The following is a 21,512-nucleotide window of genomic DNA, read 5'->3' as shown; positions in this document are numbered from 1 at the left end:
AACCACCGGCCTGGTCGCAATGCCAGGAACACCCGGGCGCCGCCGTCTTTACGGTGCCCTTCACCTTCAGGGTGCCCCAAGCCTGGTCGCAAGGCCTGGTAAATCTGGGCGCCGCTACCACCTCCGCGCCCTCAACATCTAGAGTGCCGCACCTGGGTGAAGACCTGTTCGCCCAGCATACGTGCCCGGATGGGCAGCCCTTTATATGGCCACCGGAGTATTACCAACTTGAGCTCCAAAAAGAAAGACCCCTAGATGAGCCCCTGATTCCGGTTCCGAAGCCCGTTAAGATCACCCCACTCTCGTTGGAGGAAGCGCAGTTTGCGTGGGACCCCACCGGAGGAGACCTCATGGGATTCACCCAAGAAACGCGGGCGGCCGCAGCTGAACGTGCGGAGTGCTGCCGGCAGCAGTTAGAGGTCTTCGACCGGGAGAGGAGAGAGAGGCGGGTCCGAGAGCAGCGGCTGCAAATCCAGAGCGCAGAGCAGAAGAGCCGGACCCGGAGGAACCCCCGTGCAGCCCACGGTCCCCGTGCCACCGGGACTGTAATTAAATTCCAACTGCAGCACGGTTGGGGTTTCATCAGGGATCATCACACCCCCGGCACGTCTTTGTCACCCGCAGAGACGTAGAAAGCCATCTGCCAGAGGGACACAGAGGTCGTGACCTGTATGTAGGGGACGAGGTCACCTTCACCCGGCACAAGTGTGCCAAAGGACCCTACGCCCTCCATGTGCATCGCCTGACGGAGGAGGAGCTGCAGTGTGAGGAGGAGCAAGAGGACCCGGACGGGTCTGAAGAATCTAAAGAAGGAGCAGGAGGACGCCGTCGTTGAAGTACGGTAGAGAGAGACTGTACATAGTTACCCGTCAGGGTATAAGAACTGTTCTAGTTAAAATATAGTCCCCGTTGGGACCAGCAGATTGAACTGAAACCCGTGTGTCCCTATTCCCACTGACCGAGGACTGAGAGCGGTCAATCCTCCCTAATACCTGGCCGAGGACTGAGAGCGGCCATAATTCCCTTGTATATAGTTGCGCTTCCTAAAGCGCCCCCTACCGGTTTTATAGGAAACTGTTTTCTTCCAAGAGAGACTGTCGCACTTTACCCGGTCACAAGTTGCACCGTGGCCGGAGGAACAAGAATGTTTCTAATGAGGAGTTTTATATGAAAAGTTTTATGATATATATATATTGTTTTATATGTTTATGATGTTTATGAAAAAAAAAAAATTGTATGTTTTTGGATGTTTTGTTATTTTACAGCCCGAGGACGTGCTGTGATTTACCAGGGGGGAATGTAGCACCCTGAGGATTCGGCTGCTACAGGGGTATTGCACCTCAACCCAGAGGTGTGATATTCCACTCCCGGGTAAGGATGGAGTGTGGAGCTGAGCTCAGTTAGCTGCATGCACTACACACATCCCATTTCCGGGGAACAGACCGACGGTACTCCCACCAGTTTATGTGCAGGTACGACAGTGTCTGTTCCTGGCTGGAGTGGGAGGGGGGTGGAACATCCCAGTAGTGTAGGGGCAGATAGGGGGAGCAGCCTGGGTAAAGCTAGGAGCTCATTGGGTGCTGGTCACCTGAGCTCACACATAGAGGGAGTATATAAGGTGGGAACCATCTTAGATCAGGGTCAGACTGTCAGAGTTGAGTCAGAGAAGCAGAGCAGCTCAGCCAGCTCCAAGGCCAAGAGAGAGAGAGAGAGAGGAGAAAGAAGGACCCAGAGGGGGAGAAGAGGGAACTCCAAGAACCCAAAATTAGATCAGAGGGTGAAGAGTTGGCACAAGGGTACCGGATCCCAAGCTGGTGGAGGGCCCTAATCCTTAGCCAGAGACCGGAGGTCGTGGGCAGGATCTGCCACGACCACCCACTAAATCCACCCGGAAGGCAAACCAAGAATAGGGTCAGGGAACCCAGAGACAAGGGTTTACCAACAAGAGGCCCGAGGGAGCCGGACTTAGGTGGATCCCTGGTGGGGAAGGCCGGAGAGGAGGACAAGTCAGAAAGGGAGCTCAGGACCACACTCCGGAGTTGCCTGGGAGTTGACCGAGTCCAGGACCTGGTGGACGCAGCACGGCTTGGGTGGTCACTGCTGTACACAGTGACCCGAGCAACACCAGTAAGTAAAACCCTGGAACTGCATTTTATGCCTCTGAGTCTCCTTGCTGCACCTTCACAACCACCATCCTCCACGGCTGACCCCCTGAGGCTATACCCCTCCCGTTGGGGGTTATACTACCGCAGCTGCACACACACCACCAGCCTCAGCGGACCATCTTGCAGCGGCGGCCTTTTGACCGCAAATCAACGGGTGGCGTAGTCGACACTAATAACATCTATAAGGACTGCCGCACACTGAGTTTGACACCCTGGGCACGGACCGGGTCACAGCCACTCGGAGACTACAACCCCCATCTGATCCGGCTCCGGGTATCCCTAACAACATGGCCCAGGGGGCGCGTCATTATAGTAGTTATATTCTTGTACATAGGGGCAGTATTATAGTAGTTATATTCTTGTACATACGGGGCAGTATTATAGTAGCTATATTCTTGTACATAGGAGCAGTATTATAGTAGTTATATTCTTGTATATAGGGGGCAGTATTATAGTAGTTATATTCTTGTACATAGGGGCAGTATTATAGTAGTTATATTCTTGTACATACGGGGCAGTATTATAGTAGTTATATTCTTGTATATAGGGGGCAGTATTATAGTAGTTATATTCTTGCACATAGGGGGCAGTATTAAAGTAGTTTTTTTGTACATTGGGCTTATTGTTTTTGTCAGTATTATTATAAGTGACAACCGTATTCTTGGACCAGAAATATGTTCAGAATAGTTGTCACTTCTCTTTCCCATCTCCTCGGGGCAGATAATATAAAGTACAGAAGCCTGATTTAAGATACGGTATATCTTTGGAATTATCTATGCTGTGATGCTTAATATTAAGAACGTCTTTGTGTATTTGTTCTATATAAAGCCAATATACAAATGAATAGTGAGTGGAGCGTGCTGAACGCGCAGTGAACCTGACAGAGCCGCCATGTCCCTGGGCTACACTGCCTGAACATTCAAGCACTAATGAAAGGAATAACAGTCTTACGCGCTCCTTGAATGGAATCTGCACCATCTGTGCTACTATTATCAGCTGCTCAAAATACCTGCACAATTATAGAAAGAAATGATATAATGTTCATGGGGAAAGCACTTTTCCTCAGCGTGTGAGATAAGTATCTATGTAAAACATTCAGCAGAATGCATTAGACCATAAATAGGAGAGGGAAAACTTAACCCTCTAAATACTTATTTTTATCCTGTAAATTATAAAGTTATTATGACCCTTTATGACCCCCGGTGCACGTAGACATTTATTGGCTCCGGGGCAATTAATAAAATTGGGCTTCTTCTGGCGCTGGTTGATGTCACCCCATTTTCTACGACTTCGTGCTTATTTGCGCCTCCATTGCTTTTCTAATATCTATGAGCTAATTACTAATTTTGTAAGGTCTGTGAAGAAGGGGATCCCTGTAAGTTTTTGACTGCCCTTTAAAAGAAGAGATAAGTCTCATCTTGGGGTTATAGGCACCCTTAATTTTGGCTCTTGGTCTTCAGACATCCAACACTCACCCTCCAGATGGACAGCTATGTCTGACCCAGTCGCGGGTCTCCTGACTCAAACTCAACAACCTTAAAGGCATCAATGATTCAGTGTTTGATTTAGGAGACCCGGGGCGAGTCCGCACATTGGACCATGAACGTCCTATGTTTGAAGTCATCCTTAACATGTGTGCATAGAAAATCCTGAAGAATCGGGTGTTCTTGTTGTCTTTGGTTTGATTCTTAATTTAGAAACCCACTATAATATACCCTAGTGGGTAACTATGAGTAAATAGTGGTGGGTGGACATATTCTGTTCAGTGGAGTCGAAAGGATCTCTTCCTCTACAGGTCCTTCACAATCTGTTGATATGAAGGTGCTTTGTGAAATACTTAATTTCCCCTATTGGGGGCGCTGCAGTATGATTGAAAACTTCCTGGCAAGTTGTCCCACAGATTACAACTGATCATTGGGGGGGTCTTAGTAGTGGGCACTTTGTGATCTGATTATTGTCAATAGGCTTTTCTAACAAGTCCGAAGTGGAGAAACCCCCTAAGTATTTAAATAGCCCCCTGTGCGTATGAGGCAGTTTTCCCCAGGTTTAATCCTGGTATATACTATAGTGCTAGGCTAATGCATATACCATAGGAATGTGCCAGTGTGACAGAAGGATCGAGTCATCCGTTCCAAGCTTCCACCTGAAATTTACGGTGGTCTTAAAAGGGGTAGGTTGCAGAATGGGCAATACAACAATGTCCGGACTGGTCTCTATAGGAAGCGATCACTGCTCTTCGGACGCTCCAAGAGATAGGATTAAATAGGGCTTCCCACGTTTTTGTTGGCTGCACCGATCCGACCTGTTGTAGGTCTTCTTTACCAAGTTGCTTGATGAAGACCTATAGCATGTGGAAACGTAGCCAATACGTATTGGACATAATACATTTCTATTTCAGCTTTGATAACCATTTGGACATTGTCTACTTATTTATATCTGTGGATTTTTCCAAGTGAGACTCCTTGGTGGGACGTCCCGCTGATGTGAGAGCTCTGCAGGCGGCTTCATGTGCCCGTGGATTAAGGGACATGTTTTCTGAAGACAACCTCACCCAAAGTAGTAACGAGCAGAAGGAATGTAAACGTGATGGCTTATTCATATACACTGCTCAAAAAAATAAAGGGAACACTGAAATAACACATCCTAGATCTGAATGAATGAAATATTCTCATTGAATACTTTGTTCTGTACAAAGTTGAATGTGCTGACAACAAAATCACACAAAAATCATCAATGGAAATCAAATTTATTAACCAATGGAGACCTGGATTTGGAGTCACCCCCAAAATTAAAGTGGAAAAACACACTACAGGCTGATCCAACTTTGATGTAATGTCCTTAAAACAAGTCAAAATGAGGCTCAGTATTGTGTGTGGCCTCCACGTGCCTGTATGACCTCCCTACAACGCCTGGGCATGCTCCTGATGAGGCTGAGTATTGTGTGTGGCCTCCACGTGCCTGTATGACCTCCCTACAACGCCTGGGCATGCTCCTGATGAGGCTGAGTATTGTGTGTGGCCTCCACGTGCCTGTATGACCTCCCTACAACGCCTGGGCATGCTCCTGATGAGGCTGAGTATTGTGTGTGGCCTCCACGTGTCTGTATAACCTCCCTACAATGCCTGGGCATGCTCCTGATGAGGCTGAGTATTGTGTGTGGCCTCCACGTGCCTGTATGACCTCCCTACAACGCCTGGGCATGCTCCTGATGAGGTTGCGGATTGTCTCCTGTGGGATCTCCTCCCAGACCTGGACTAAAGCATCCGCCAACTCCTGGACAGTCTGTGGTGCAACGTGACGTTGGTGGATGGAGCGAGACATGATGTCCCAGATGTGCTCAATCGGATTCAGGTCTGGGGAACGGGTGGGCCAGTCCATAGCTTCAATGCCTTCATCTTGTAGGAACTTCTGACACACTCCAGCCACATGAGGTCTGGCATTGTCCTGAATTAGGAGGAACCAAACCAGGGCCAACCGCACCAGCATATGGTCTCACAAGGGGTCTGAAGATCTCATCTCGCTACCTAATGGCAGTCAGGCTACCTCTGGCGAGCACATGGAGGGCTGAGCGGCCCTCCAAAGAAATGCCAACCCACACCATTACTGACCCACTACCAAACCAGCCATGCTGAAGGACGTTGCAGGCAGAAGATCGCTCTCCACGGCGTCTCCAGACTCTGTCACGTCTGTCACATGTGCTCAGTGTGAACCTGCTTTCATCTGTGAAGAGCATAGGGCGCCAGTAGCGATTTTGCCAATCCTGGTGTTCTGTGGCAAATGCCAATCATCCTGCACGGTGTTGGGCTGTGAGCACAACCCCCATCTGTGGACGTCGGGCCCTCATACCACCCTCATGGAGTCAGTTTCTAACCGTTTGTGCAGACACATGTACATTTGTGGCCTGCTGGAGGTCATTTTGCAGGGCTCTGGCAGTGCTCCTCCTGTTCCTTCTTGCACAAAGGTGGAGGTAGCGGTCCTGCTGCTGGGTTGTTGCCCTCCTACGGCCCCCTCCCCGTCTCCTGGTGTACTGGCCTGTCTCCTGGTAGCGCCTCCAGCCTCTGGACACTACGCTGACAGATACAGAAAACCTTCTTGCCACAGCTCGCATTGATGTGCCATCCTGGATGAGCTGCACTACCTGAGCAACTTCTGTGGGTTGTAGAGTCCGTCTCATGCTACCACGAGTGTGAAAGCACAACCAACGTTCAAAAGAGACCAAAACATCAGCCAGAAAGCATTGGTACTGAGATGTGGTCAGTGGTCCCCACCTGCAGAACCACTCCTTTATTGAGGGTGTCTTGATAATTGCCAATAATTTCCATATATAGTCTATTCCATTTGCACAACAGCATGTGAAATTGATTGTCAATCAGTGTTGCTTCCTGAGTGGACAGTTTGATTTCACAGAAGTTTGATTTACTTGGAGTTATATTCTGTTGTTTAAGTGTTCCCTTTATTTTTTTGAGCAGTGTAGTAATTCCACCATTTCAATCCATTTTAGGAAACATCTCCGCAGTCAAACAATGGCGATACAGGATACTATTACAAGATGCCGTGAATGGTGGTCAGGAGTGTCCGGATACTCTATATGAGGAGAGGGAATGTGAGGATGTCCCCATCTGTCTTATGTACAGGTAAAGTCTGTCGTACTGTACAAGTTATGATAGGGGGCGTCATTTCCACAAGACTCTTCCTATTGGTCCTCAATGTTGAAAAAATTTCGAGGACCCTGGTAAAGCAGCCATGTTATAACTCCATGTCCACCCGACCAGAGCCCTGCGAACGTCCTCCTAACTCCCAGCATCCCCAGCACCTCTTCTGATTAGTAGGCAATGTTATGTGTTTGTCACGCTGCAACTAATCAGAATAGATGCCGACAGGTAGGAGGAAGTTCTCTGCAACTACGGATGCAGCCACTGGACCGGCGTCCCGTCCTGCATAACATCTAGAGCCACTTATCCCTTTCGTAAAAAAAAAATGAGGAATTTCTGGCTGCCTTCCGTCACCACTAGGTGGAGCTCATCATTTTGCTGCATATTGTTTCATTAACAACTTCTGATGACGATCACATGTCGAGTCCAAGTGCCTTCGATTTCTCAGTCATTAATGACCATGGTATCTAAATGATTAAACGATGGGGGGAAGGGTCCTCGGTTACTGTTCGCCAGCATACATCATCTCCTCCAGAGTAATGATTGTCATGTGCCGATTGGTTGTTCAGGCCCCTTGGTCTGCCACCTTTGTTCTCTTAGTAAGCCCTGCCATAGGTCTTAAAGGGCTATGCCCATCTTTATAGATGAACATTGTCAGATAGTGCTTGTAAAAACAAGCACTTTTGAAATGTACTGCTTATTAAATGTTTCATCTGTTTTTGAGACATCAACGCTTTTCCTTTGTTTACTGCTCATTGCCTTGGAGGCTTATTGCCTTGCACAGTGCTTACAAGCTCTTTTCTTTTGAGCTTGTAAGCACTGTTTAAAGCTGTTCAGGATCACTGCAGTGCACTGATACCTACTAGTCCTACCCAGCTTCAGAGCAGTGCTTACAAGCTAAACAGCAGAGGTGGTCGGTTTTCTAGGCAACGGGCTCTAAACAAAAGTTTTAATATATCTTTCACGGCTGAAATTTTTAATAAGCAGTGAAATGTAAAGGTGCTTGTTTTTACAAGCTTTATTCTTCGATATGCATCTTTGAAGATAAGAATAACCCTTTAAATGGAGATCACTATGTACTATAATATATAATTCATGGGTTCAAGTCGCCTAATGGGACTAAAAATAAAACGGTAAAAAAAAAAAAAAAAGTTTCAAAAATGAAAAAAATAAAGTATAAATATATTGTTTCCTTCAAAGCTTCACTACGGTCCTAGAGGTCCAAACTAATAAAATAATCACATAATGTATCCTGCATGGTGAAGGCTGTAAAAAAATAAAAAAGGGGCTATTATAATACAATATAATACATACAGTTATATGAAAAAGTTTGGGCACCCCTATTAATCTTAAGCTTATTGTTTTATAAAAATTGGTGTTTTTGCAACAGCTATTTCAGTTTGATATATGTAATAACTGTTGGACACAGTAATGTTTCTGCCTTGAAATGAGGTTTATTGTACTAACAGAAAATGTGCAATCTGCATTCAAACAAAATTTGACAGGTGCATAAGTATGGGCACCTCACCAGAAAAGTGACATTAATATTTAGTAGATCCTCCTTTTGCAAAAATAACAGCCTCTAGTCGCTTCCTGTTGCTTTTAATGAGTTCCTGGATCCTGGATGAAGGTATTTTTGACCATTCCTCTTTACTAAACAATTCCAGTTCAGTTAAGTTTGATGGTCGCCGAGCATGGACAGCCCTCTTCAAATGATCCCACAGATGTTCAATGATATTCAGGTCTGGGGACTGGGATGGCCATTCCAGAACATTGTAATTGTTCCTCTGCATGAATGCCTGAGTAGATTTGGAGCGGTGTTTTGGATCATTGTCTTGCTGAAAGATCCATCCCCTGCGTAACTTCAACTTTATCACTGATTCTTGAACATTATTGTCAAGAATCTGCTGATACTGAGTGGAATCCATTCGTCCCTCAACTTTAACAAGATTCCCGGTGCCGGCATTGGCCACACAGCCCCAAAGTATGATGGAACCTCCACCAAATTTTACTGTGGGTAGCAAGTGTTTTTCTTGGAATGCTGTGTTTTTTTGCCGCCATGCATAATTCCTTTTTGTATGACCAAACAACCCAATCTTGGTTTCATCAGTCCACAGGACCTTCTTCCAAAAATAAATTGGCTTCTCCAAATGTGCTTTTGCATACCTCAGCCGACTCCGTTTGTGGCGTGCTTGCAGAAACGGCTTCTTTCGCATCACTCTCCCATACAGCTTCTCCTTGTGCAAAGTGCGTTGTATAGTTGACCAATGCACAGTGACACCATCTGCAGCAAGTTGATGCTGCAGCTCTCTGGAGGTGGTCTGAGGATTGTCCTTGACTGATCTCACCATTCTTCTTCTCTGCCTTTCTGATGATTTTCTTGGCCTGCCACTTCTGGCCTTAACAAGAACTGTCCCTGTGTTCTTCCATTTCCTTACTATGTTCCTCACAGTGGAAACTGACAGGTTAAATCTCTGAGACAGCTTTTTGTATCCTTCCCCTGAACAACTATGTTGAATAATCTTTGTTTTCAGATCATTTGACAGTTGTTTTGAGGAGCCCATGATGCCACTCTTCAGAGGAGATTCAAACAGGAGAACAACTTGCAAGTGGCCACTTTAAGTAGCTTTTCTCATGATTGCATACACCTGGCTATGAAGTTCAAAGCTCAATGAGGTTACAAAACCAAAAAAAGTGCTTTAGTAAGTCAGTAAAAAGTAGGTAGGAGTATTTAAAACAAGAAAATGATAAGGGTGCCCATACTTATGCACCTGTCAAATTTTGTTTGAATGCAGATTGCACATTTTCTGTTAGTACAATAAACCTCATTTCAAGGCAGAAACATTACTGTGTCCAACAGTTATTACATATATCAAGCAGAAATAGCTGTTGCAAAAACACCAATTTTTATAAAACATTAAGCTTAAGATTAATAGGGGTGCCCAAACTTTTTCATATAACTGTATCTTACCTGCGCTTTTGTCTCAATTTTTTAGCTTCCCTCTTTGTGTTTGGATCAAACCATGGAGGTTAATTAACAGCGCCGATGTGGTGTCATTGATTACACGAGTTGATTAACAGCAGCGATGTTTTCCGATATTGCTGGAGATTAATTCTCCGCAGTATTTAAAATGAAAGAATCTCAAGGCGAATTTCCATCAGCCGCCGACCTGTGTCACCGAGATATAATTACAGTTATGTTTTGTGGAACGTCGGATTAATTACAGATTATACCTAAAATAAGAGTCTCCTGGTATTACCGCAGACGGCACCCTGACCTGCCCCCTCCTGCCGACGTCTCTCCGCTCCCATACTTATTCTGATGATCTGACTGCATTAACCTCATCTCTGTTCATTTATCGCTATGAGCCAATGATTGACGTCAATTCATTACTTGAGTTTTGGATAATCCAGGTTGTCTTATGAAGAGTCGCCAACGTATTCAATGTCAATATGTGCTAATAGCGGGTGACCCCACCCATGATTTCCCTCCCTCGGGTGCACATTTGGCAGTTCATGATCATTGAATCAGAATTACATTTTTCCTGGAATGTTTCCTGCTCCATTCGCAGAATACAGACTGCCATAAATCTAACCTGCCATTCTGCAGAAAGGCTGAAATGTTCAAAAAGTATAGTGCACTTCATGTATCCAACTGCTATGGGGCCCCTGGAGAGAAGGGACCTCAAAAAGAGAAAACCTGCTAGGACATGAAACCTGGATTGAGTTGGACCAAGGGTCAAAAAGTACCAAGTGCGCCAGAAACTTTAGAGTTCTTAGATTAAACTATGTATTTTTATTTTGCTATAGAAATACCTTAACAATATTCATGTAACGATTATAGTACTTGAAAGCATTGTTTACTTTCTCATTATGCAAGTTTTACTTCTTAGTGACTTATTTGTACTGTTTGTTTGGTTTATTCCCCACCTATTTTCTCCTTTCTCCCTGTTTTACCACCCCCCACCCCCATTAACCTCCCCTCTTCCCTTGTATCCCTCTCAATGTTAAAAATGTTGTAAAATCTAAAAAAAGTGTTGACTTATAATTGACATAACATTTATTGTTTAATAATAATAAACATTCAGTGTTTATTACAAAAAAAAAAAGTACCAAGTGCTTCTGGTAGGAGAAGAAGGGTATGGTGCACGAGCCACCAGTGCTATAACAAGGGGGACACCTATTATTCGTGTAGCCCCCACTGTCCCCGTATTTCCACCTTCACAAGCAATTTTTAATTTGCTTCTGCATTTAAAATGAAATAACTTTACAATAGGTCTCTTGATTAAAAAATGTTCTAACACTTTGAGGTTTGGTGCACACGAGCGTAATTTTTGTCATCCCAGCCTCATTTTTCTTTTGGTTTGTACCTTTTTTAAAATCTATTTTCTATGTGATCGCCTGTTTGTTTGTTTTTTAGTTTGTTTATTTGACATTATGGGTACAGTTTTGGGTGTTTAAAGATTTGTCTGCTGATTCATCAATTGCGACTTTTTAAAGAGTCTCAACATTTTTGGGCAGGTATAGTCCACTGCCCCCCTGGAGTAATTTTATGTACATGTATATTATTATTATGCAAAATTTTACATCATTTTAGCAAAACATGCAGCTTTTTTTTGTGCTAAAAAGTCGCAAAAAATGTTAACAGCAAAAATAAACAGCATTCTGGATTTTGTGTAAGGTTCATGAACCACCCGCATTATTTGGCCCAAAAAAACATCAACGAATACCACAGCAGGAAAAAAGAAAAGTGTCTGAAAAAAACCTCCAAACGGACCCTTTGTGTATACAGCGCCTATGCAAATCTATGTGTCTCTATAGTAACAGACAACAAAGAAATCCTGTGCAGTCTGATTTAATAGTTAACATCCAGGGAGATAAAACAATAAAAGTAAGCATACCCGCCCCCCGGCAATCCTGGCTGCTGATTGGCTGCTCTTGACCCAGCTGCCTGTTAGCGGCCGCAGCAGTCAGGTCACTGGGGGTCAGTGACATCACCGCTACCGCACTGGCAGTGACTTTTGGAGCAGGAGCTGTGGAGCTAAATACAGGAGTTGTTGGAAGTATATATTTTTTTTTATTCTTATTTTTTTTAGCCCCTGGCTGCAAACAGCCAAATTTAATTTTTTAGTGGAGAACCCCTTTAAGTTACATTCAGCAAATGACTGAGCAGTAGGGAACTGATGGAGCTGCAGGATCAGACTGCACAGGGTTTGTTTGTTGTCTGTTACCATGGATACACATTGGTTTGCATAGCTGCCGTATACACAAAGCGTAAGAAAACTTAATCAAGAACTTGATGCCTAATTTACTTTTAAAAGTGAAGAACCCCCTTAACATAAAGCTGTGATCAGATGGAAGAAAGTAGGATCAGACTACACAGGGATTGTTGTCTGTTACTATGGTGACACATCGTTCTGCACAGAAGCTGAATTTTTTCTTTTTAGAGGCACTGTGACAATATATTAATGGCTGTGAAGGCGTTTATATGCTTTAATACGATCAATGTCAGGATAAATCTGTTTCATCCTAAATCAGAGAAATACGATGATGTTAATAAACACGTGGCCCGATATCCGGGAGCGACTGGTCACATACAACAAAAGGGAACTCTGCTTCTGATCCCATTTTCTGAGGCTCCCAGCTTTTCGGATTGATGTAGAGAGTGCAGCACCTGAGGAATTATTCTGCCTTTGGACAACTTCAAGGAAGCAGGAGACGGATGTACAAAGACGTGATGTGAAACATCTAAAGAGCGAGCGCGCGGTTCAATGTGTCCGGATTGCGGGTTCTCACTTATCTGTCAGCGAATCTATGAAGATAAATGGCCAAGTTGACATTATGTCTAATGCAGCGAGCGCCGGATAATTACCGATAAGTGGAATCATTTCCTTTTTACTTTTTCATGATTTTTTTTTTTTTATATTTTAAAGGCAATTTGTTTGTCATTTTATTTTTTTTGCACATCTAGATGTCTCTTTAAAGCACACTATGTATAATGGAGAAATGCATAAAGAAGACTGGTAGTGCGCACCACAATCCTAATGTTAAGTGGAGTAAAATACACCTAATTTATTAAGAGGTGCATGAATCACTGGGCGTCCGGTCAACAATTTCTGGTATAATTTATAATAAAATTGAAGAAGACCCGTCCCTCCATTTCACCCTTTAATAAGGACCCCATAGTAAAGTTGGGAATAATTATATTATGGACATGATGAGTACAATCATTTCCTGAAATCCTCTGTGGTGCTGTGGGTGCTGGACATTTAACCATATAATCTCTGGACCTCCCACTTGCTTCTATTCACACTTACTCACATTATAACATCTAGTTTAGTCCATCCCAGTTTTTTACATCACTTTACTAGACAGGTCAATGCAGGTTTGCGCAATTATTTCCTGAAATACTCTGTGCTGCTAAGAATACAATATAGTTCACTTAATAAACTTTTCTCTAGATCTCCTTATATCATGACACTGCCGGCATATCTCATAACAGAACTACTATGAGACAAGTCACTGCCTGCAACAAAATCAGTCCGCTCTTTTCCTGAAATACTCTGTGCTGGTGGAACATTCAGCTTCTTACAGTAACTCTAACCTTCCTCTTTAATATATTTGCCTCCTTTTATTACAACACTGGTCCTTTTATATGCCGTCTTGCCCACACTATCCCATGAAAGGACCGATTACTGCCTGCCACAAGATCAGCACACTCTTCTTCTACTGCTGTCATCATTCCAAGCATCATATTGGCTGCCGGGATCTGTACAATTGTCTACTGCTCCTAAAAATGTGGATAATCCATAATAAATGGATATTTGTTGCAATTTTTCGAAAACAACAATGCAACAAAAACTACAATATGACTGCGACGTATGAAAAGCCACAGCCCTGAATCGAAGAATGTGCAAAAGGTCAGGTACAAAGGCATCAAGATTGTGCACGGCAGGGACTGAAAGTGATAATGAAATGTACGTATTTATTTTGCAGGATTGAAGGGAATGCGGAATAATTAGCCTTCGATCTTCGCTTCTGCAAAAAATCTATTTTCTACCCTTCACTGTTAACTGGTTTATACCTCACAATTAAATGGGAATTAGCAGCTGCACATCTCCATCGATACCGTAATGATTCATTTCCCAATGCACAAGTATATGGGGAGGGCGATCGCTGCACACCTGGTCTAATACCCCTGTCTTGTAATGGTTTGCAGGTGGAGGCCCCAGGAGTGGAGTCAGTGCATCCTTGTGCCAGATTATGTCAGACAGGGCATTGCAGGGGCCACGGAATCATGTGGCCCTGGGATACAATCTAGAGGTAAGTCTAGGAGAAATCCATTTATTGCGTTTTTCTTGGCCACATTGCTTGACATGCAGTTTTCCCACATACAGAATGACTTGTAAGTGCTGGTACTGTAATTGCTTGGCCTGGAGGCAGCGATTTCATTGCCCTCGGATATGATATATTGGTGACCGGAACTATCCATCATTGTAAATGTGTTTTTAACGTAAGCTAAAGTACCTAAAAATGGCACCTGATGCCATTAAATCGTCCGATAATTGCTGCTATGTCTATGTACATTGAGCTGAACATGCCACCAGCTGAAAATACTGAATATGTCGTGTACGGCAGGGGTAGAGTATTTATCTCGTTCGTAGGAAAATTATAAATTCAGAAACACAGGACCGTGACCATTCTGATCAGCTAACCGTGGTGACCACATTCAGACATGGATTTCCCACAGATTTTCTTGCAAGAGGTAAAATCCATTATACAATTTTTGCTGTTTATTCACTTTAGAGTTGCAAGAGGCTTGTCGCATAATCCGTGGTTTATTTCTGTCCTTTACATCTGAACCCAACACATTAAGGAATGATTCAGATGTCTATGTACATGGGTCCGAGCATGGACTCGCCGCAGGTCTCCAGCGTGACGGCTTCATGTACAGTATTTCCGAGATCCACAGACATCTGCATGAGTGCTTGGACCGAGATCCACGGACGTCTGCATGAGTGCTCGGACCGAGATCCATGGACGTCTGCATGAGTGCTCGGACCGAGATCCACGGACGTCTGCATGAGTGCTCGGACCGAGATCCACGGACGTCTGCATGAGTGCTCGGACCGAGATCCACGGACGTCTGCATGAGTGCTCGGACCGAGATTCACGGACGTCTGCATGAGCCCTAAATATTAGTGACAACTAGAGTACTCAACCAATAATGACCGCCATAATATCTATATTACCTTTATGCCATGTTCACACGTTCAGTATTTGGTCAGTATTTTACATCTGTATTTGTAAGCCAAAAATGAGGAGTGAAATAATCAGAGGAAAAGTATAATACAAACACATCACCACTTCTGCATTTTTTACCCACTCCTGGTTTTGGCTTACAGATACTGATGTAACAGTATCTTGGATCTCCTCATACCTTTCTAACCGCACATTTAGCGTCTCCCACTCCCACACTACTTCCTCACCCCACCCCTTCTCTGTTGGAGTCCCTCAAGGCTCTGTCCTAGGACCCCTACTCTTCTCAATCTATACCCTTGGCCTGGGACAGCTCAAAAATCCCATGGCTTCCAGTAACATCTGTTCGCTGATGACACCCAGATCTACCTCTCTGGCCCAGATGTCACCTCTCTGCTGTCCAGAATCCCAGCATGTCTTGCAGCCATATCCTCCTCCTTCTCCTCTCGCTTCCTCAAGCTCAACGTGGACAAAACTGAACTCATCATCTTTACACCATCTCGCATATCTTCCCCACCTGATCTTTCTATCACAATAAATGACATCACACTTTCCCCCTGTACCGGCAATCCGCTGCCTCGGAGTAACCCTTGACTCTGCCCTGTCCTTCAAACCCCACATCCAAGCTCTCGCTACCTCCTGTCGCCTCCAGCTCAAAAATATTTCCAGAATCCGTCCTTTCCTCAACCCTCAATCTACTAAACTGCTTTTGCATGCCCTCATCATCTCCCGCCTCAACTACTGCAACATCCTCCTCTGTGGCCTTCCTGCTAACACTCTCGCACCCCTCCAGTCCATCCTTAACTCTGCTGCATGACTGATCCATCTCTCTCCTCGCTACTCCTCTACTACCCCCCTTTGCAAATCCCTTCACTGGCTCCCAATTGCCCAGCGTATCCAGTTCAAACTACTAACACTGACCTACAAAGCCATCCATAACCTTTCTCCTCCGTACATCTCTGAACTAATCTCCCGATATATTCCCTCACGTAATCTCCGGTCCTCCCAAGACCTCCATCTCTCCTCCACACTTATTCATTCCTCACGCAATCGCCTCCAAAATTTCTCCTGAATATCCCCCATCCTATGCAATTCTGTGCCTCAACTTGTCCGATTATCCGCCACACTTGGATCCTTCAGACGGAACCTGAAAACTCATCTCTTCAAACAAGCTACATCCTGCCATGACCCCGCTGCCTCCTCAACAACACCGGAGCTACAGCAACCCCCCAACCTACTGTCTCCTTGCCCGTTCCGGTAGAATGTAAGCCCGCAAGGGCCGGGTCCTCTTCCCTCTGTATCAGTCTATCATTGTTAGTTTGTTCACTGTAAGTGATATCTGTATTTGGTATGTAACCCCTTCTTATGTACAGCACCATGGAGTCAATGCTGCTATATAAATAAATAATAATGTTCTCATGGGTGTATTTTTGGTCTGTGCACTGTCCATGTGCAAACAGGCCATTGTTAGCCTATGCCTTAATGCACATGGGGAACTGTCTGTGTAAACCTCAAATCCGCGTGAAAAAAAAAAATGGTAGCATGTGCCAGTCTGCTCCAATTTACAATAGCGCATGTAAATAGTAGGCTGCCCCTGCACCCATCCACTACGCAGGCGAGCACATGGAGAAAAAAATTTATATAAAAAAACAGCCACAAGAAAAACTGATGTAAAACATTCCCCTCATGATAATTTCCCCCCTTCAGGTATATACAAGAAATGAAAGGATACATGTTATCATTTCCTCCAAGCCAGAAAACTGGTGTAAAAAAAATATAAAATTTTGTCGCGGATGTTATTTTGTACAATATCTTTACGGCTGCCATAGACTTCATTTTCTTGCACATGGACAAAGTATTTTACACAATATCTTTACAGCTGGCGTGGACTTCATTTTATGGTGCATTTGCAAATTAAATTTGCCGCACCTTACTGCAGCTGACTATTGGTTCAAGACTGGCGAAGAAAATGTTTATTTTTGTAGTGACAGGACCAATGTTTCGAAATCTGCCCAGTGTCACTTTATGTAGTAATTACTCTGGAACGCTTCAACATATCCCATTGATTTTTGAGATATTTTTTTTTTGTGACACATGATACTTTATAATAATGGTACATTTAGGTTGATTTGTTTTGCGTTTATATTATAAAAATATCAGAAATTTGACAAAAATGTTTTAAAAATTGCAAGTTTCAAGCTTTCAGTGACTATCTCTTTAATCCCGATTGTCATACCACACAAAAACATTAATAAATAATATTCCCCTCATGTCTGCTTTACATCAGCGCCATTTGTAAAGTGTTGTTTTATTTTGTTAGCATTTTAGAAGGTTTAAAAATGTAGCAGTCATTTTTTCATTTTTTCAAGGAAATTTACAAAATTTATTTTTATAGGGACCTGTTTAGTTTTGAAGTTACTTTGGGGGTCCTGTATGTTGGAAACCACACAAATGTCATACCATTTTAAAAACCGCACCCCTCAGCATATTTAAAATTGCTTTCAGGTAGTTCATTAACCCTTCAAGTTCTTTTCAGGAAGTAATGGAAAGTGGCGTGCCAAGAGTGAAAAAGTTTATTTTTACCACCTAAATTTTGATAACTTCTGAACAGGCCGCTATAGCCGGCAGACTCTAAGGCCGTTATTTGGCCATGAACTGCCATGGCAAACATCAGGACCACGCGATCAAGATATCAGGGTGCCGATGAGGTTAAAGAGGGAGCCCCCACACTCTGTTAACTATTTAGATTCTGTAGTCACTATTGACCGCATAATCAAAGGGGTTAAACGTCCATGGTCGGTGCCAACACTGATTGTGGCTGATGCAGCAAGTTGTCAGCTATAATGTACAGGTGACATCTACAGGATTGTCACCTGTCAGAGAACACTAGTCTCATATCGCAGGTCAGGAAAAAGACGTCTAGTGGTCACTAAGGGGTTAAAGGAACCATCATTCAGCCATCTATCATCTATACTGTTGTTTGTCGATGATCAGCTTTAAGAACTACTCAGATAATCTGTGAAATAAAAACTAATTTAGTAGGCCTCATGTAGGCCTCCATCTTAGAGATGTGTCCTTGTTGTCCATAGCAACCAATAGAAAATTCAGTTTCATAGCTTGCTGAGCAAAAGGAAAGCTAAACTTGTTGCTATGGACGACAAGGCCATATCTTCTCTACCATGGCTTTTATCAATGATCCCCTTAGAGTCCATTTTGGATGAATATTTGTTCACATCAGTGCCTGAGCTTCCATTAATAATTTAGTCAGATTGTCAAGAATACTACGTCTAATGAAGTCGCTGAGAGGCCGCTGTGATCTATTATATGAAGGACATAGATGTTAACACAACCAATCAGCATTTGGCTTTCATTGCCAAACAACTCCATAATATGAAGTCTGGTTGCCATGGGTGACATGGCCCCTTCTTCTCTAACATGGCTGTCATCCATTACCCCCATAGAATACATTCAGCGTCCCCTCCTCTGAAGACGGCACAGTGTGAAGCTAATGACTTTTTTTCATGATTCAAGTAGCGAGATTATGTCTCCAGACTCCTCTAAGCTGGAGGAGATCATTGTCATGGGCCTATAATAATCTATTTATGAGGAGATATCATTGTCATTAAGTCTGGGGAAGAAAATATACATAATTAATTTCATTGTACAAATCACATTAAATTTCACAGTAAGAGAGTTTCAGTCGCCGTGTCCTGAACGAGTCAAGAACACAGGAAAAAGTGCGACTTTATTTCTATGACGAGGGGCTTAATTGGATGCGTTCGTTGTACTTGTTATTATCTTATGTAAAGTTCTGAAATGGTGATTATTCTATTAACGGCCCCAGTTTATTATGGTTTTCAATGTCCCAAAAGCTTCACGCTGCGTAATGTCTGATCAGATTGAGCTCATCCCAATGAAAGTGAGAAAGAGAATTCAATTGTAGAGCACAAAACCTAAAAGACGTGCGCCATCTTACTAAGTGAGGGGTCCAAAAATATTCTATTTCACCAATGAAAGGTCGCTTAATCCGGTATCTGATGACCGAAAAATTGTGATATATATGTCAGAAAATCTTATAAAATCTAAAGTAGAGAGATAACCAATCATCTATTTCCTCAACTCCAACACTTGTTACTCTGGAAGGAAGTAGTTATCATTTGTCCCATCAGATAGTAATGGCTTCTAGATCAGTGAGGGTCCTATCATTGAGAACCCACTGCTCACCGGTTAAGAATATGCACCATCGCTGCATTCACTCTCTATGGATCTCCCAGAGAGATTGCCATAATGGCCACTATACTAGCCTAATATTTCCTGTGCTGTACACAAGACTTTTCAGCAGCCTCATTATCTTAACACCTCTATATACATTAGTTAAAGGAACCACCATTCAGAATGCATGATGTCACAGCCCACCTCCTCCCACTCTTGTACAATTATTGATAACCTCTATATTTATTAGATAACACAGAATCCACCATTAATAGTTGATGTCACAGCTCATCTCCTCCTCCTGTACAATGACTGTTAATACCTCTATATACAGTAGATATCAGAGGACCCACCATTTGAAATGCATGTTGTCACAGCTCACCCCCTCCCGCTCCTGGTAATACCTGTAATATTAAGTAGATAACACAGAATACACCATTTACAATAGGTGATGTCACAGCTCACCTCCTCCTCCTCCTGTATAATGACTGATAACACCTCTATATACAGTAGATAACACAGGATCCACCATTCACAATAGGTGATGTCACAGCTCACCTCCTCCTCATGTACACTGACTAATAACACCTCCATATACAGTAGATAACAAGGCATCCATCATTAACAATAGGTGACACCACAGCTCACCTCCTCTGCCTCCTATACAATGACTGATAACACCTCTATATGCAGTAGATAACACAGGATCCACCATTCACAATAGGTGATGTCACAGCTCACCTCCTCCTCCTGTACAATGACTGATAACACCTCTATATACAGTAGATAACACAGGATCCACCATTCTCAATAAGTAATGTCACAGCTCACCTCCTCCTCCTGTACAATGACTGATAACACTTCTATGTACGGTAGATAACTTTTGCTCACCATTGAGCATGCTCAGATAACACTTCTATACAACAGAATGGCTCAGATTCAGGATACTGCTGTAAATATCCATGTGCTCAACAGAAAGCAGGAATCTAATATTGGGTCTAGTGGACAATCGTGGGTATTATTAATAAAAACAACAACAAAACTTAAAAAAAATAAATAAATAAATAACTTTTGCCAAGGAAACCTGACTTTACATTAGTTTGTTTTTTTTTCTGCTGATCTAGTCTCTCGTTTGACCTTCATCGATTGGTGAGAGCAGTAAATGACTGAAAAAAGTTTCTCTAGGGCTGCAGTGTTGTGTTGTGCGACATGAAGATAAAGTTTGCAGACCCTATACTTTCCCACAATTGTATTCACACTTGTCATTTGCATGTGAGCTACACTGATTGGACTCCAGGTTGATGTTTTACTTGCACTGAAACATTGTAGCAATCAAAACATTAAACATTTGGACTGTCCACAATGGATAAAACTGTAGCAACTTCTAAACTTTGAGATTTATTAGATTCGTATCAATTTGCAGCCTCTGAAAGCAAGCAGAGATCTTGAATATGACGAGGAAAGAATACACAAAGAATACTGGAAAGTTGCAGAACTTTTTATTTATTTTACATTGCCATAAATAAAGCCATTAAGATGCAGCGTTCATCATTGCTGACCCTGAAATGATCCCTACAGAGAGAATACCGCCATCCTGTTAGATTTGCAGTGGCGATCATTGTGCAGCCATGCGTGCTGCAGATCATTTAATATTCACTCATCCACTTCACACCTGGTTCTTTACATGGACTCTGCATTAACACTTCACTCCCAAATCTGAGCCCAGGTCTTAATAAAACACTGTGACTGTAGAATTTATGATGCTACCGCCTCGACTGACACTTGAACTTGTGAGTAAGATGCCATTACTGCGGGGAACTTTCACAGCCAGCGGTCAAACAAGACAATCAGAAGAGTGTAAAAACTTCAGCGAAACAGGAACACAAAGGTTGTCATAAGGGTCATCATCATAGACATCCACAAGCAATGAACCAGCACGGGGTAATGGACGATCACCATAGGACACTGCGTGCAGCGACACTAAGATAACAGGTTCATGCAAGTGATAATAAGACGCCATTCCGTCCGTCCAGCCTTCTATTTGTGATAATTACACGCCTCCGTCAGCCAGTGAGACGGTGCCAGATGTGGCTTCAGCTTCAAGTGCCAAAAACGCATTTTATAATTCAGCTACACAGCGTCTAGTAATTCTGCATTTCTGTTTCCTTTCATAATAATGATCGAAGCACAAAAACAAATATAGCAAAAAGTCATGCTGACCCTT

At 43.3% G+C, this 21,512-nt stretch overlaps 1 protein-coding gene across 1 annotated transcript in view; it reads left to right on the top strand.

Annotated features, from left to right (window-relative positions):
- THSD7B (thrombospondin type 1 domain containing 7B) overlaps positions 1–21,512 on the top strand; it is a 760,515-nt gene that overhangs the window by 415,512 nt on the left and 323,491 nt on the right. The window contains exons 11-12 of the mRNA XM_073647255.1: positions 6,667–6,799; positions 14,037–14,140. Coding sequence (XP_073503356.1) covers positions 6,667–6,799; positions 14,037–14,140 — 237 coding nt within the window. The remainder of the gene's footprint in view (positions 1–6,666; positions 6,800–14,036; positions 14,141–21,512) is intronic.

The sequence above is a fragment of the Phyllobates terribilis genome, unplaced genomic scaffold (genome assembly GCF_046119375.1).
Source record: "Phyllobates terribilis strain yellow unplaced genomic scaffold, ASM4611937v1 Scaffold_9__5_contigs__length_417890890, whole genome shotgun sequence".
NCBI classification, from domain to species: domain Eukaryota; kingdom Metazoa; phylum Chordata; class Amphibia; order Anura; family Dendrobatidae; genus Phyllobates; species Phyllobates terribilis.
This window is presented reverse-complemented; position numbering and strand designations above follow the sequence as displayed.